This window comes from Cebus imitator, unplaced genomic scaffold (assembly GCF_001604975.1).
Source record: "Cebus imitator isolate Cc_AM_T3 unplaced genomic scaffold, Cebus_imitator-1.0 Scaffold53, whole genome shotgun sequence".
NCBI classification, from domain to species: Eukaryota; Metazoa; Chordata; class Mammalia; order Primates; family Cebidae; genus Cebus; species Cebus imitator.
In genome coordinates, this window is record NW_016107368.1 from 6072087 (window position 1) to 6086169 (window position 14083).

A 14083-nucleotide genomic window follows, 5' to 3' on the forward strand; every position below is an offset into this window, starting at 1 on the left:
AACATTTTGCTGTCTTTGTTTTCTGCACAGTGACTTACAGATCTTAATTTTAGTTTTCTTTATTCTCTTGCCAAGAATGTTAGAGAATGAAAACAAGCATCTGGGAGTCAATTCTTTTCTCTTATGAATTGTTAACATCCTTCTCCTTTTGAATCATAGTTCAGTATATAGTTTTCTTGTTTTTAGGGGCAGTGTCTCGCTCTCTTGCGCAGGCTGGAGTGCAGTGGCACAATCATAGCTCACTGTAGCCTTGAACTCCTGGGCTCACATGATCCTCCTGACCCAGCCTCCTGAGTAGATAGGACTGCAGGTGCATGCTGCCATTCCTGGTTAATCTTTTTCTTAGTGGATGGATGCAGGTTCTTTAAATATATTGATATGTTTGCTATTAGACTAGTCATTATGCTTGTCTGTGCCTTCTGATTTTGGTGATTTTACTTTTTAAAAATAATTTAACTATGTTAGGTGCTTCTCTGGTTTGCTCTGTGTGTGGGTTTACTCTAATAATGTTGCAGGTTGTATTGTGGCACTACCTTGTTGTCGTTATTACACTTACGTAGTGTACTTGATCCACTGTTTCTGTAGAAAGTTCTACTGACTTTCTACTATGAGTCATGACAGAATTTATATATTTTCTGATTTAAATTCTTCCCTCCCACCTTTCTCTTTACCCACTTTTTTAAGTGTTTGTTTTCTTTATACAGTAGTACACCCCTTATTATTAGGGGATGCACTCCAAAACCCCTAGTGTATGTCTGAAACCACAGATAATACCAAATGATAAAGCACACACCTATGATAAAATTTAACTTGTAAATTAGACATAGTAAGATATTAACAACAATAACTAATAATAAAATAGACCAATTTATAACAATATTCTATAGTAAACATTTTATTAATGTAGTCTCTCCTTCAACATATTTCACTGTACCGTACTTACCCTTGTGTTGAAGAAGGGATGGAGCAGGATAGTATGAGATTTTGTCATGCTACTCAGAATGGTGTGTCATTTAAAACGTATATGTTATTTTTGGACTTTTCCATGTAATGTTTTCGAACTGCGGGTTGACCATAGGTAACTGAAACCTCAAAAAGTGAAGCCGCACATAAGGGGAGACTACTATAATTTTAAATTTACTCATACCTCTGTTACTTGGTGTACAAGTTTTAAATTATATCTCTCCATCAGCCCTTGTTTATGAAAGCTCAAGAAACCAGGGTACTTTCTTTTTTTGGCTTTATGATTTTCAGATCAATTAGATCATATAATTCTTTAAGTAGCTTTATCGAGGTATAATGACATAAAATAAATTGCCCATATTAAAGTGTACAATTTGGTAACTTTTGACTTGTGAAAACAGCACCATAATCAAGATAATGAATATGTCCATGACCTCCAGAAATTTCCTAATGGCCCTTTGCTAATCTCTTTCTTTTGCCCCTCCTTGCTACCCTCAACCTATCCCCAGGCAATTACTGAACTTGCTTTGTATCACCATAATTTCCATATTTTTGAATTTCATGAAAATGCAACAGTAGGTATTAATTTTTGTATGTATTCCACTAGCTTTTTTTTTTTTTTTTTTTTTTTTTTTTTTTTTTTTTTTTTTTTCTAATTGCTGAGTAGTATTCCATTGCCCAGGGCTACTACATAAAAGACATTTGGATTGTGTTCAGTTTTGGCTGTTACACATAAAGCTACTACAGACATTTGTGTGTTAAGTCTTCACTACCCATACATTTGTGGATCAAGTTATGGCCATTGCTTTCTCCGTAGCATTTTCAATGTAGTGGATCAGTGTCTTTGTACTATGGATGGTGAGATTATCAAGTTCCCTGTGGATTAGCTTACGTATATGGAGCTCCTCAAACAATATCGTGTGTGTAAATCAACTGAGTTAAAATGTACATTGTTAAAAATGTAGATCCTGCTTCAGTGGGTCTGGGATAGGACCTGGGATTCTACATTTCTTTTTTTTTTGAGATGGAGTTTCGCTTTTGTTACCCAGGCTGGAGTGCAATGGCGCGATCTCGGCTCACCGCAACCTCCGCCTCCTGGGTTCAGGCAATTCTCCTGCAGCAGCCTCCTGAGTAGCTGGGATTACAGGCACACGCCACCATGCCCAGCCAATGTTTTGTATTTTTAGTAGAGACAGGGTTTCACCATGTTGACCAGGATGGTCTCAATCTCTTGACCGTGTGATCCACCCGCCTCGGCCTCCCAAAGTGCTGGGATTACAGGCGTGAGCCACCGGGCCCGGCTAGATTCTACATTTCTAAAAACCTTACAGGCTATGCTAATCCTGCTGTTCTACAAACCATACTTTAAATAGCAAGGTTACAGAGCCTGAGATTTAATGAAGCAAGGCAGTAATAGTGAGGTTTTCTTTCCTGCCAAGTAAAAGTATACTACTTATAGTATGCTATCTTTTTATCAGAAACAGAAGTGACTGCATTTACCATGTTAAGCACTATTTTAAATGCCAAGAGTTTTGTTACATGTGGAACAACAATCAACAGAAGTCATTACTCAGTTCTGCTAATAATTGTAACCTTCGAGATAAGATTGCTCAGTGGACATGGACCACCCTGCCAGCTGGTCATCTGCCAGCTGGTCATCTATGCATTTCCCTTAGGGAGGGTTTATTTGATTTGGAATTTTGGTAGGAAGGAGATACTCTGGGGTTAGCCCTTTTTAGTTTAATAGCCTATAGAGTCATGTACTGGGAGGCACTGCCGTGCTGTGGGTTTGGGGGTTTCCAGAGAAAACTGCAGTCAGAACTCGATTCCAGTCAACTGACTGGTGCTTTGCATCTAGTTCCCAAGGTTACCCCAGCTGAACCCGGTGAACTGTGGTGTTGCTGTAAGTCTCAAGAAATTAGTGGCACACAGAACCAGTGTGTTGTTGGGCTTCCTACTGAGTTTTAGCATATCTCTTTTCTCAGGTACATGGTCAGAAGTCCTTAGGGGAAGGATGGAAGGAGGGCTTTCAGTGTTGAGGATCTGGGGTGTGAGAACCAGTAACAGGCAGTAATGGTTAAGAACAAGACCTTGGAACCAGATAGCCTGTGCTCAGACCGTACCAGGCACGTAACAGCAACTCCATTATGCCTTAGTGTGTTCTCATCTAGAGATTGAAAGTCATAAGAGTTCTTATATCATAAAGCTGATAGGATGTTTAAGTAATATTTGTAAGATTCTTAGGACAGTGGCCATACATAGTAAAAACTTTATAATATTTGCTAGATACATAAGCATTTATGTAGAAAGGTAGGAAGGCAGATGGGGAAATGATCGGCTTGGAAAAATTAAGCAACTTTTCACAGGTCTCACAGTGGTAATAGGGGTGGATTTGAGCCAGGATTTGACATTTGAACTCTTTACAGTTGTATTCTGTAGCCTCCATTAAATCATTCAGCATGGTATCTGGCATATATTTGATGAAGCAGTGACTGAATTTAGGACTTTACCACTTTACTAATTTGTTGAGATGTGAAATGTCAGCATAAGCATAGTATACCAATTTAACATCCCTGAACTCACTAGACTATGTGTGTGATGTTCTGGCTTGGGTCATGTTAGTAATAAAGTAGTGAATAAGCTTATATGTAGTTATATTATTGATCTTCAGTTATATTAAAGAATAGGTCCGTTTTAATAACTGAATTGCTTTTTTTTTTTTAACTTTTCCTGGACATAGGTACATATGAATTCCTTTTTAAGAAATTATAGGTGTTCTCTTATAATTGACTAAGAAAGTCACCATCTGATTTATATCATATCAGATTGTTTTATAGACATTCTATCATGTTGTTTTAAAGATGCTAAAGGAAATAATATCCTGGTGGTGCATTAAAATAATGTATTGCTGAATTTTTCACTCAGGGCTTGTTTTGTTATTGTAATTTTTTTTTTAAATTCAGTGATGGGAGTGGGAGAATATGCATTAGGATGAAGGTAAAATTTTAGCTGACATGGAAGGTAATTCGTTGTAATTTTCAGTTAACTTTGATTTTATTTCTATGTTTCTTGAAATATTTTAATATTTAGACTGCTAACATAGTACTACGTAGGGCCGTTCCATTGAAATACTTGATTTCACTGCTTTCTGTAGGAACACTCTTCTTCAAGCAAAAAAGCAAATTTAGAAATCATGCATTTGACAGTAACATTTTTCTTTAATAGTCAAATTGTTTCTATGTTTCTAGAAGCATACAAATAACCTACATTATGTGTTGTATTTATTTGAGAGCTGAGAGTAGATACTTCAATTTTCCCCGCTTTGATAGTCCCTTGACTCCGGTTATTGTAGGCCGCAGATCCTGCAGACTACTCAAGTGCACCAGAGGCCTTCCTTACAGCTGCTTTTTTTCTCTCAAAATAGCAAACTGTTCAATTGTTTGCTTTAATTATATTTTTAGGAGCGTTTCAAAGGATTATTATCTTCTTTGTCATACCTGGCTCATTTCCTGGTACGAAACTCAAAATAGTATCTGATCCTATTGGTTGCATAACCTACTGAGTCATAATTTCTTCCTCTTGCTGTTGGGAATAGCCATTGCTCATTGGATTTGCAGTTTCTGTTTCATTTATTTGTGCTTATATACAACTGTCATTTTGCTATTCCTTTAGATCTTTGAAATTCATAATTTACTTTCTAAAGATGTGTTTTATTGTGTTCCCGCTATGATTACTAGCATTGTTTTTTTCTTTTTTTTGGAGATGGAGTCTCGCACCGTCGCCCAGGCTGGAGTGCAGTGGCGCACTTTCGACTCATTACAACCTCTGCCTCCAGGGTTCAAGCGATTCTGCTGCCTCAGCCTTCCCAGTAGCTGGGATTACAGGCCTGTACCACCACGCCTGGCTGATTTTTGTATTTTTAGTAGAGATGGGGTTTCACCATGTTGGCCAGGCTGGCCGTGAACTCCCGAGCTCTAATGGTCTGCCTGCCTCGGCCTCTTAAAGTGCTGAGATTAGAGGCTGAGCCACTGTGCCCAGCTCCTCTTTGATTATGAATTGCTACCAAGTAGAAGAAATACTCGATGTAAAAACAAAAAACAAAACAAAAAAAACCACACACACACATATATCAGGTAACTATGAGACTAGCATGTGCTTTGAGATGATGCATAATTTCCTGGGTAAAATTTACTACGACGACATCTTTTAAGGAATAATTAGGATGATGTAAAACTTTAGAGTTTCTAATATTATAAAATGGCTAATATTTATTTACTGAATCCTAATGAAGCTGTTTTACTCAATTATTTAGTTGGAAATATTTTGTAGACAGCTTTCTACAATGCTAATTTATGTTAACGAATAATTTAAAGTACCAGTGCTTAACCTATGTAATGATTTGAAAATATTAGTATCCCATTTTTCTAATGGGATGTGGAACCCCAATTTCTTGTAATTTTGTGTACATATTTCTTACAAGTGGTAAGGCATGTGGTGCCTGAGACTTCTTGCCCTTGGCGCTCCTATCTCCTATCTGCAGGCCCCCAGTCCTCACCTCTGGTGTGTCTCGTGGTACCCAGACTGGCTCCTTGTGCAGTGACCCTGGCATGAGCCTGCACAAAAGGAAACAGGCCCTGGAATTGCTAAGTTTCTCAAGGGGATACAATTTTCATCCCCTTTAGAAACTTAATTTCTCAAATTTTTTTCTTTAAAAATCAAGATGAGATCTCACCATGTTGCCCAGGCTAGTCTTGAATTCCTGGTGTTCAGGCAGTCCTCCAGTCTTGGCCTCCCAGAATGCTGGGATTACAGGAATGAGTCACTGTACCTGGCTCCAATTCTTAACTCTCAGACTTAAAAATAATTTTCATTAATTCTAAAAAGTATAAACATACTGGAGAAATAAGAAAGATATATTTATCCCTCCAGAGATTCTAAGGGTTTTAAGAGCTGTATGTCTGGAAACAGGGACAAAGACCAAATACGTATTTCATAATATCACGGCCCCCAGCAGCTACTTGATAAATGGCTTCCGCTCTTCTCCAGCATAGAACCCTTTGCAGTTTTTCTTTTCTTTAGTTCCATAGGACTGCATATGTTTCTTTTGTTTTTTTAACTATTAAACAAAAGAGGTTAATAATAATGAGAAAAGAAAAGTGGGCAAAATACTGGGTTTCATATAATAGAGGGGGAAGAGGCAGTGAAAAACCTTGAGGTCTGTCCCAGATTAGTAAGGACGTTATTGAGTAGCATTGACGTAATGTTAATTTTTGTCTCATATGGGGAGTAGGGTAATGAATTCTCTGATAGAAAAGTATGCACAGAGTGCCATGGAAGCATAAGGAAGGGACATTTGAGGCTTGAGAGACAAGCAGGGGCTAGCTAGGCATTCTAGGCAGAGCCGTACCTTGTATACAGGTATTGAGTCTTGAATGGAGACTTTTTGAAGTGTTTTAAGGAGTTGTGGCTGGAAGAGAATATCTGTCTGAGGTTACAGAAGAGATGAGACAGGTGTGCAGAACCTAGTTCTGGGTACCTCCTTGTGCCATGCTTAATGTTTACACCATTTCTATCCTGAAGCTAGAATAAATCATTTTACAGTTTTAAATAGGGGAATAGCGTGACTATATTTACATTTGAGAAAGATTACCTTACAGGAAATGTAGAAGATGCGTAGAAGAGTGGCAGATTGCAGGTGAAGGAGATTAATTCGGTACTTCCTGCTGGTGAGAAATGATGGGACCCAGAACTTGGGTAGTGGAAAAGGGCATTGGAAAGGAGGACATCTGGGATGACTTCTGAGTGTCTTGATTGACTTGGTGATTGGAGGTGCTACTAACTGAAATACAACCTAGAAGAAGGATTGAGAAGAAATGATTTGGACACCATAAAGTATTTAAGTGGGTATGTCCAACAAACAAGGGGCTATTTGGGTTTGAGGTAGAGATCTGGAAATCATTGATAGTATAGATGGTAAAAGTTGTGGATGAGACTGAGATCTCCTGGGTAGAGTTTATAGTGAGAAGGGAAGAAGGCTGAGAAATCACAAGAGGTAGATGGAAAGGCAGGAAAAATGAGGGACCCAGCAGGTGGTGAAGGAAGGAATTCAAGGAGAGAGTGTCCAGGATGGATGTGTCTGATATTCTGAGGCAGTACATTTAATAGATACTGAATATTGTCCGTTATATTTAGGACAGTCTTATAATGTCATTGGTAACTGGAGCAAGAATGATCTTGGTGGTTTGGAGGCGAATGGGTATGAGTGACATGGATTTACTCTACTTTCAGAAGCTGGTCTGTAAAGGGGGTGAGCTGGAGGGCCTTAGCAAGGCCTAAGGAAGGCTTCTGTTGCGTGAGACTTGAGGTTGTAGAGATAGTAGATTGAGGAGGTCTAGAAATAAGATGATCTCTAGGCAGGTTTTTAGGAAGGAAGAGGATATGAGAGTGGATAACTGAAGTCATTACATTCTACTTGTAGTAGCTCAGGATGACCTTGGGAAGCACTCAGATTAACTTGTTGTTTTATATTTTTATTGATTTTACTTTTTTTTTCCAGATAAAATTCACTAGATATTGTTTTCACATTAAACTAATTTCCAGACTGAAACACTGACATAGCTGTTATTTTTTTTCACAAAGTGTTCTGGAAAGCGCATTTTGAATTTGTTCTGTCCTTTCAAATCCCTCCCCAACCCCAACCCCTAAATGTTCAAACAGGTACAGTTAGTGAAATACTGCCTGTGCAAAAGCCCCTTCCACACCTGCTCTTCTGGAAGTTCTTCAGATGGCAGCTGCGTATATGTGCTCCTTCTTGGCCTTTTCAGGCTTGATTTCGAATAACTCTGATGAAATCCTTTATTTGTGAATGCGTAAGACTCAGTGTACTTCAGCAAATTTGTATATTTTAGGAGGAGTCAAGGAGGGAGTCTCTGTTGGGGATATTTCACATATCAGAATACCTATGGAAGAAAGAGATTTTGGGGGATAGTACCTTTTTAAAATCCACTTTCTGTTACATATTAACGTTGGCCAGCCTAGGGTCACATTCCCATAGTCAGAAATAAAATTAATAGAAAGAATTCTGCTTTACAGAATAACGAATAAAACGAGTCAGTTGTTCAACTCGTTATGAAAATGAAATCTGTATGTCATAATTTACAAAAGTTGTATTAAAATAATACTCAGTTTCTAGACTCAAGAAAGTTCAGTTTTTAGTTCTGTGACTGGCTGACCTTTCTCCAGGCATGCTTGTGAGCAGACTCTCAGGGCATCTTGCCTCTGAAGTGGAACAGCCTGATTGCTTTCCAGCTTCCAGTCACAGTGTTAGGGCTCCTCACTAAATGACAGCTCATGGGCCAATGCCACAGCAAATACTTGGACAGTTTCTTTCTTGTTTGAGCAGATGTCACTTCTTTGAATGAGACTGTGTCATTCTTAGCACTCAAGTAGGCCATAAAGGATCCTAAATTTCACAATTATGTGTTAAGTCATTTCAATTTGAACTTTCTGTGAACCAAACATCTTGTGAAAGACTTCTGGCTCTAAGAGTAAGAAATCATAGAACTGTGATTCTGTCAATTCAAAACAAAAAAATATTTATGAAAGTCATTCAGTAATATGGGAGGGTTTAAAGATATTGTGCATTCATATGGTGGAACACTGTACAGTAATTATATAAAGTTTTTGAAGAATAATGAAGGAAATGGTTATATTTTGTTAAAGGTAAAAGGGATGCAAAAGTCTGTATATGATCTCCCATTTAAAACATAAATTCACAGAAAGAAATTTAAAATGAATTACAGAGTGAGATAATGATCTTATTAAGGAAGCATAAAATTTTTCTTTCAATTTCAGCTAATCTTCCAGTGCCAACGATTGCAGCAATAGATGGACTCGCTTTAGGTGGTGGTCTTGAACTGGCTTTAGCTTGTGATATACGAGTAGCAGGTGAGAGTTAATCCTGTTAAAAACATAATTTTTAAATGTGAAGTTTGTGTTGATTCTTCAGGTAATTTCAAATATTTTATTCTACTTCCTGTTGTTGAGTAGAACATTTTCAAAAAGTTACTTGTTGGGTTTAATGGTGTTTTCAAAATTCCCACTTGAAAAAAGTCTTTTGTTGTTTCTTGCCAGGATTTGGGTCAGGCAGAACTGAGTTTGAATCTTAGGTCCTGAACCAGGCGTGTGGCTCACACCTCTCTAATCCCAGCTCTTTGGGAGGCTGAGGTGAGCGGATCACTTGAGCTTGGGATTTTGAGGCTATATTGAGCCGTGATCATGTCATTGCACTCTAGGCTGGGTGACAGGCGGAGAACCTGTTTTAAAAAAAATTAGGAAAAGAAAGAAAAAAAGGAAAAGAATCTGAGGTCCTCCCCTTTTTAGGACAATATCTTCCTCAGGAAATAGGGGAAATGACTGTTGCTGTTGTGAAGATGATGCGATTAATCTATGGATGTTAGCCCAAGCACTAAATCACCATTAGCTACAGTGGTAATAACTTAATCTCTTTGAAGTCCACTTTCTTCTGAATGGTTTTCTGAGGATCTTATGGATTGAGTAGGAAAACAGTGAAAACAGTTAGTGCTAACCGCTGACTGTGTGCAGCCCAGGCACCCAGTGTTACTCTAGCGCTTGACATGCATTCACTCACTCCATCTGCCTAACAGCCTTGAGAGCAGGCACTTTGGAGCATTGGAGGGAACTGGAGAAGAGAGAGGGGAAGCAGCAAGCTCCAAAGAAGTGACTGAACTGAGATTTGAACCCAGACTATTTGGCTACAGCCCAGACCCCCCTTACTTCATGAGAGCAACATAGGCTGATCTCCCATGTTTATAGTTGTGGACACTGTATTCCATAGAGACTCAGCTCTGCCTGTGTCCTTGGGCTCTGAGGCTGAGAACTGGGCAAAACAGCACAACGTATGTAGTCACTGTTGTTCTTTTGCTTTCCATTTTCACTGCTGATGTGGCTTCATGTTAAAAACAGAGCTGCCAAGGCAGAAGGATTGATTGAGGCCAGGGGTTCAAGACTAGCCTGGGCAGCATAATGAGACCTCGTCTTTGCAAAAGATTTTTAGAAAAATGTAGAGTCAACATAATCCAGTTTCTTGGGATTTCTGGTTGCTAGTCCATGTGTACTTTTTTCTCCTTTTTACTTTATTTTAGGACCCTATTTTCTTGTAATGAAATCACTGGATTTTAACTTGAAAAGCTAAGGTACATCTAATCCATTTCTGAAGGAATACACATTTTGGAAACTAGAATATGGAAAGTAGCCTAAGTACATTTGGATATGCAAATAAAGAAGTAATTAAGATGTTTTAAAGTAGATGTGAAACAGACATGAAAAGAAGAACCCTGTCCAGCTGTCAGAATAGTAAAACTATTTGTCAGAGGGTAACTAAAGACTTGGTCTTGAAAAGTTGCCATATGTGATATAAGCTATTAAGCTCTTTGGTGTGGGGGACTATATTCAGGAAGCTGAAGAATTTGGACTTGTCAGATACTGACAAGTCTGCCGATCCTGAATAATTAATGAATCTAAGCCTCCAAATATGACTTGGCAATATCAGGTCTAATAATGGAGTTACAGCCCTGGTCTTATGCATCAAAAATTAATTCACTGCCAGGCAGTTTTTCACAGAAAATGTTGTGTGACTCTCCTATTATATGTCATTTAGAGTGTTTACTTATTTCCATAACAATGCTTTAGAAGTGATTTTTTAAGAATTTGTGATATCAGTTTAGTAAATAATATTTTTAGTGTATCTCATAACTTTTTCAAGTAGTCATATTTGAATGTGTTGATATGGATGATACTTAATTTTCTTTCTTTCATTTTAGCTTCCTCTGCAAAAATGGGCCTGGTTGAAACAAAATTGGCAATTATTCCTGGTGGAGGTATGAGTTGTTCACGCCTATTTCTCAAATCCTTGATGTGTTCCTAGAAACGGGGCATAAGACAAAATCATGTTAATTGGAAGGGCAACATTTTGGGTAAAGAGACTAAGGGTATATTGTTTGCATCTCTAGCAAAGTCCCCATTCAAGTTACAGGCATACCTAAGAAATTTTTCCCACTGCGATGAAACAGATATTGCAATAAAGCAAGCCACACAATTTTTTTGGTTTCCCAGTGCATGTAAAAGTTATGTTTACACTATCTTCAGTCTGTTAATCATGCAGTACCATTATGTCTAAAAATACAATGTACATACCTTCATTTAAAAATACTTTATTGCTAAGCATTTTAATGGTCATCTGAGCTTTCAAGGAATCTTAATCTTTTTGCTGGTAGAGGGTCTTGCCTTGATGTTGAGACTGCTGACTGATTACAGTGGCAGTTGCTAGAGGGTGGAGGTGCTGTGGCAATTTCCAAAGACAGCAGTGAAGTTTGCCACATCAGTTGACTCTTCCTTTCACAAAAGATTTCCCTGTAGCATGCACTGCTGTTTGATAGCATTTTATCCATAATTCTTTCAAAATCGGAATCCATCCTCAAACCCTGCCACTGGTTTATCAAGTAAGTTTATGTAGTACTCTAAATCCTTTGTTGTCATTTCTGCAGTGTTCATAGCATCTTTATCAGGAGTAGATTCCATCTCAGGAAACTGTTTTCCTAATTCGTCCATGTATTAGTCTGTTCTCATGCAGCTAATAAAGACATGTGACACTGAGTAATTTATAGAGGAAAGAGATTTAATGGACTCACTGTTCTTCATGGCTGGGGAGGCATCACAGTCATGACAGAGGGTAAAGGAAGAGAAAAGGTATGTCTTACTTGGAGGCAGGCCAGAGAGAATGAAAGTCAAGTGAAAGGAGGAACCCCTTATAAAACCATAAGCTTTCCTGAGACTTGTTCACTACCACAAGAATAGTATGGGGGAAACCACCTTCATGATTCAGTTATCTTTCACCATTTCCCTCCCACAACACGTGAGAATTATGGGAGCTACAATTCAAGATGAGATTTGGGTGGCAACACAGCCAAATCATACCAATCCACAAGAAGCAACTCTCCATGCGTTCCAGTTTTATCATGAGACTATGGCAATTCAGGCGCGTCTTCAGGCTGCTCTTCTAATTCCATTTTTCTTACTTCCACCGTATCTGCAGTAACTTCCTCTACTGAAGTCTTGAATCCCTCCAAGTCATCCATGAAGATTGGAATAGTCTTCTTCCAAACTCCTGTTAATATTGATATTCTGGCCTCTTCCCATGAATCATGAATGTTCTTAAAGGCATCTGGAATGGCACATCCTTTCCATAAGGTTTTCAATTTAATTTGCCCAGATCCCTAAGAGGAATCACTATGTATGACAGCTATATGAAATGTGTGTGTGTGTGTGTGTGTGTGTGTGTGTTTTATTTTTATTTTTTGAGACAGAGTCTTGCTCTGTTACCAGGCTGGAGTGCAGTGGCATGATCTCGGCTTACTGCAACCTCCACCTCCCAGGTTCAAGCAGTTCTTCTGCCTCAGCCTCCATGGGAGATGGCTTCTTTCCTTAAACCTCACGAACCAGCCTCTTCTACCTTCCAAACTTTCTTCTCTCTCAGACTTAACTCTAGACTTAAAGAGAGTTAGGGCCTTGCTCTGGATTAGGCTCTGGCTTAAGGGAATGCTGTGGCTTGTTTGATTTTCTTTACTTACCTTAAAACTTTCTCCATATCAGCAATAAGGTTATTTTGTTCTCTTGTTATTCCTGTGTTCTTGGGAGTAGCACTTCTAACTGCCTTCAAGAAATTTTGCTTTGCGTTTGCAACTTAGCTAACTGGTGCAGGAGGCCCAGCTTTTGGCTGGTCTCAGCTTTTGACATGCCTTCCTTACTAGAAATGATTAACATTTCTAGCTTTTGATTTCTGGTGAGAGACGTGTGGATCTTTGCTCTACTTAAACACTGCAGAAGCCACTGGAGGGTTATTCATTGGCCTGATTTCAATACTGTTATGTCTAAGGGAATAGAGAGACCCAAGGAAAGGGAGAGAGGTAGGGGAACAGCCAGTTGGTTGAACAGTCAGAATACATACATTTATTGGTTAAGTTTGCCATCTTCTGTGGGCATGGTTCATGGTCCCCCAAAACAATTACAGTAGTATCATCAAAGATTAATGTTCACAAGTTACCGTAAGAGATATAATAATGAAAAAGTTTGAAATACTGTGAGAATTACCGAAATGTGGCTCAGACATGAGGTAAGCACATGATGTGGAAAAAAATGGCACCAATAGTCTTGCTTGATACAGGGTTACCATTAATTTGTAAAAATGCAGTTTTTGTGAAGTACAATAAAGGGAAGCACAATAAAATGAGGTATGCCTCTATGCCCTATTTTTAGTTTATGTAGGCAGTGAAGATGGTGGTTAAGTTTCAAATTACTGTGCTAAATTACTGTTGTCACTGTTTGGATCTGTTTTCCTAAAGGATTACACAAACATTTTGAAGCTTTTATGAGTGCCTGTTTAAAAATTTATTATTATTTTTTTGAGACGGAGTCTCACTCCATTGCCTAGGCTGGAGTGCAGTGGCGCCATCTCAGCTCACTGCAACCTCCACCTCCTGGGTTCAGGCGATTGTCCTGCTTCAGCCTCGCGAGTAGCTGGGACTACAGGCTCGTGCCACCATAACCAGCTACTTTTTAGTATTTTTAATAAAGATGGGGTTTCACTGTATTGACCAGGCTGGTTGTGAATTCTTGACCTTGTGATCCACCCACCTCGGCCTCCCAGAGTGCCAGGATTATAGGTGTGAGCCACCGTGCCCAGCCTTATGAGTGCATTTAAATGTGTGTGTCCTCATCAACAGCTTCATGCAGTTGGTGAAACTCCAAGTGGAAGAAGAAGAGAGGTGGCTGGGTGCCGTGGCTCACGCCCGTAATCCCAACATTTTGGGAGGCCGAGGCACTGGATCACTTGAGGTCAGGAGTTTGAAACCAGCGTGGCCAAGATGGCAAAACCTCGTCTCTACTAAAAATACAAAAATTAGCTAGGTGTCGTGGTGTGAGCCTGTAATCCCAGCTACTTGGGAGGCTGAGGCAGGAGAATTGCTTGAACTCTGAAGGTGGAAGTTGCAGTGAGCTGAAATTGTGCCGCACTCCAGCAGCCTGGGTGACAGAGCAGACTCTG

At 39.1% G+C, this 14083-nt stretch overlaps 1 protein-coding gene across 4 annotated transcripts in view; it reads left to right on the top strand.

The window, feature by feature from the left end:
- The window catches only part of AUH (AU RNA binding methylglutaconyl-CoA hydratase), a 142814-nt gene that overhangs the window by 54497 nt on the left and 74234 nt on the right, over positions 1-14083 (top strand). For 3 of the 4 annotated variants that reach the window (XM_017528437.2, XM_017528439.2, XM_037738444.1), the window contains exons 5-6: positions 8818-8910; positions 10806-10862. The exons of the other annotated variant lie outside the window; for it this stretch is intronic. In XM_017528437.2, coding sequence (XP_017383926.1) covers positions 8818-8910; positions 10806-10862 — 150 coding nt within the window. The remainder of the gene's footprint in view (positions 1-8817; positions 8911-10805; positions 10863-14083) is intronic. 4 annotated transcript variants of the gene reach the window in all.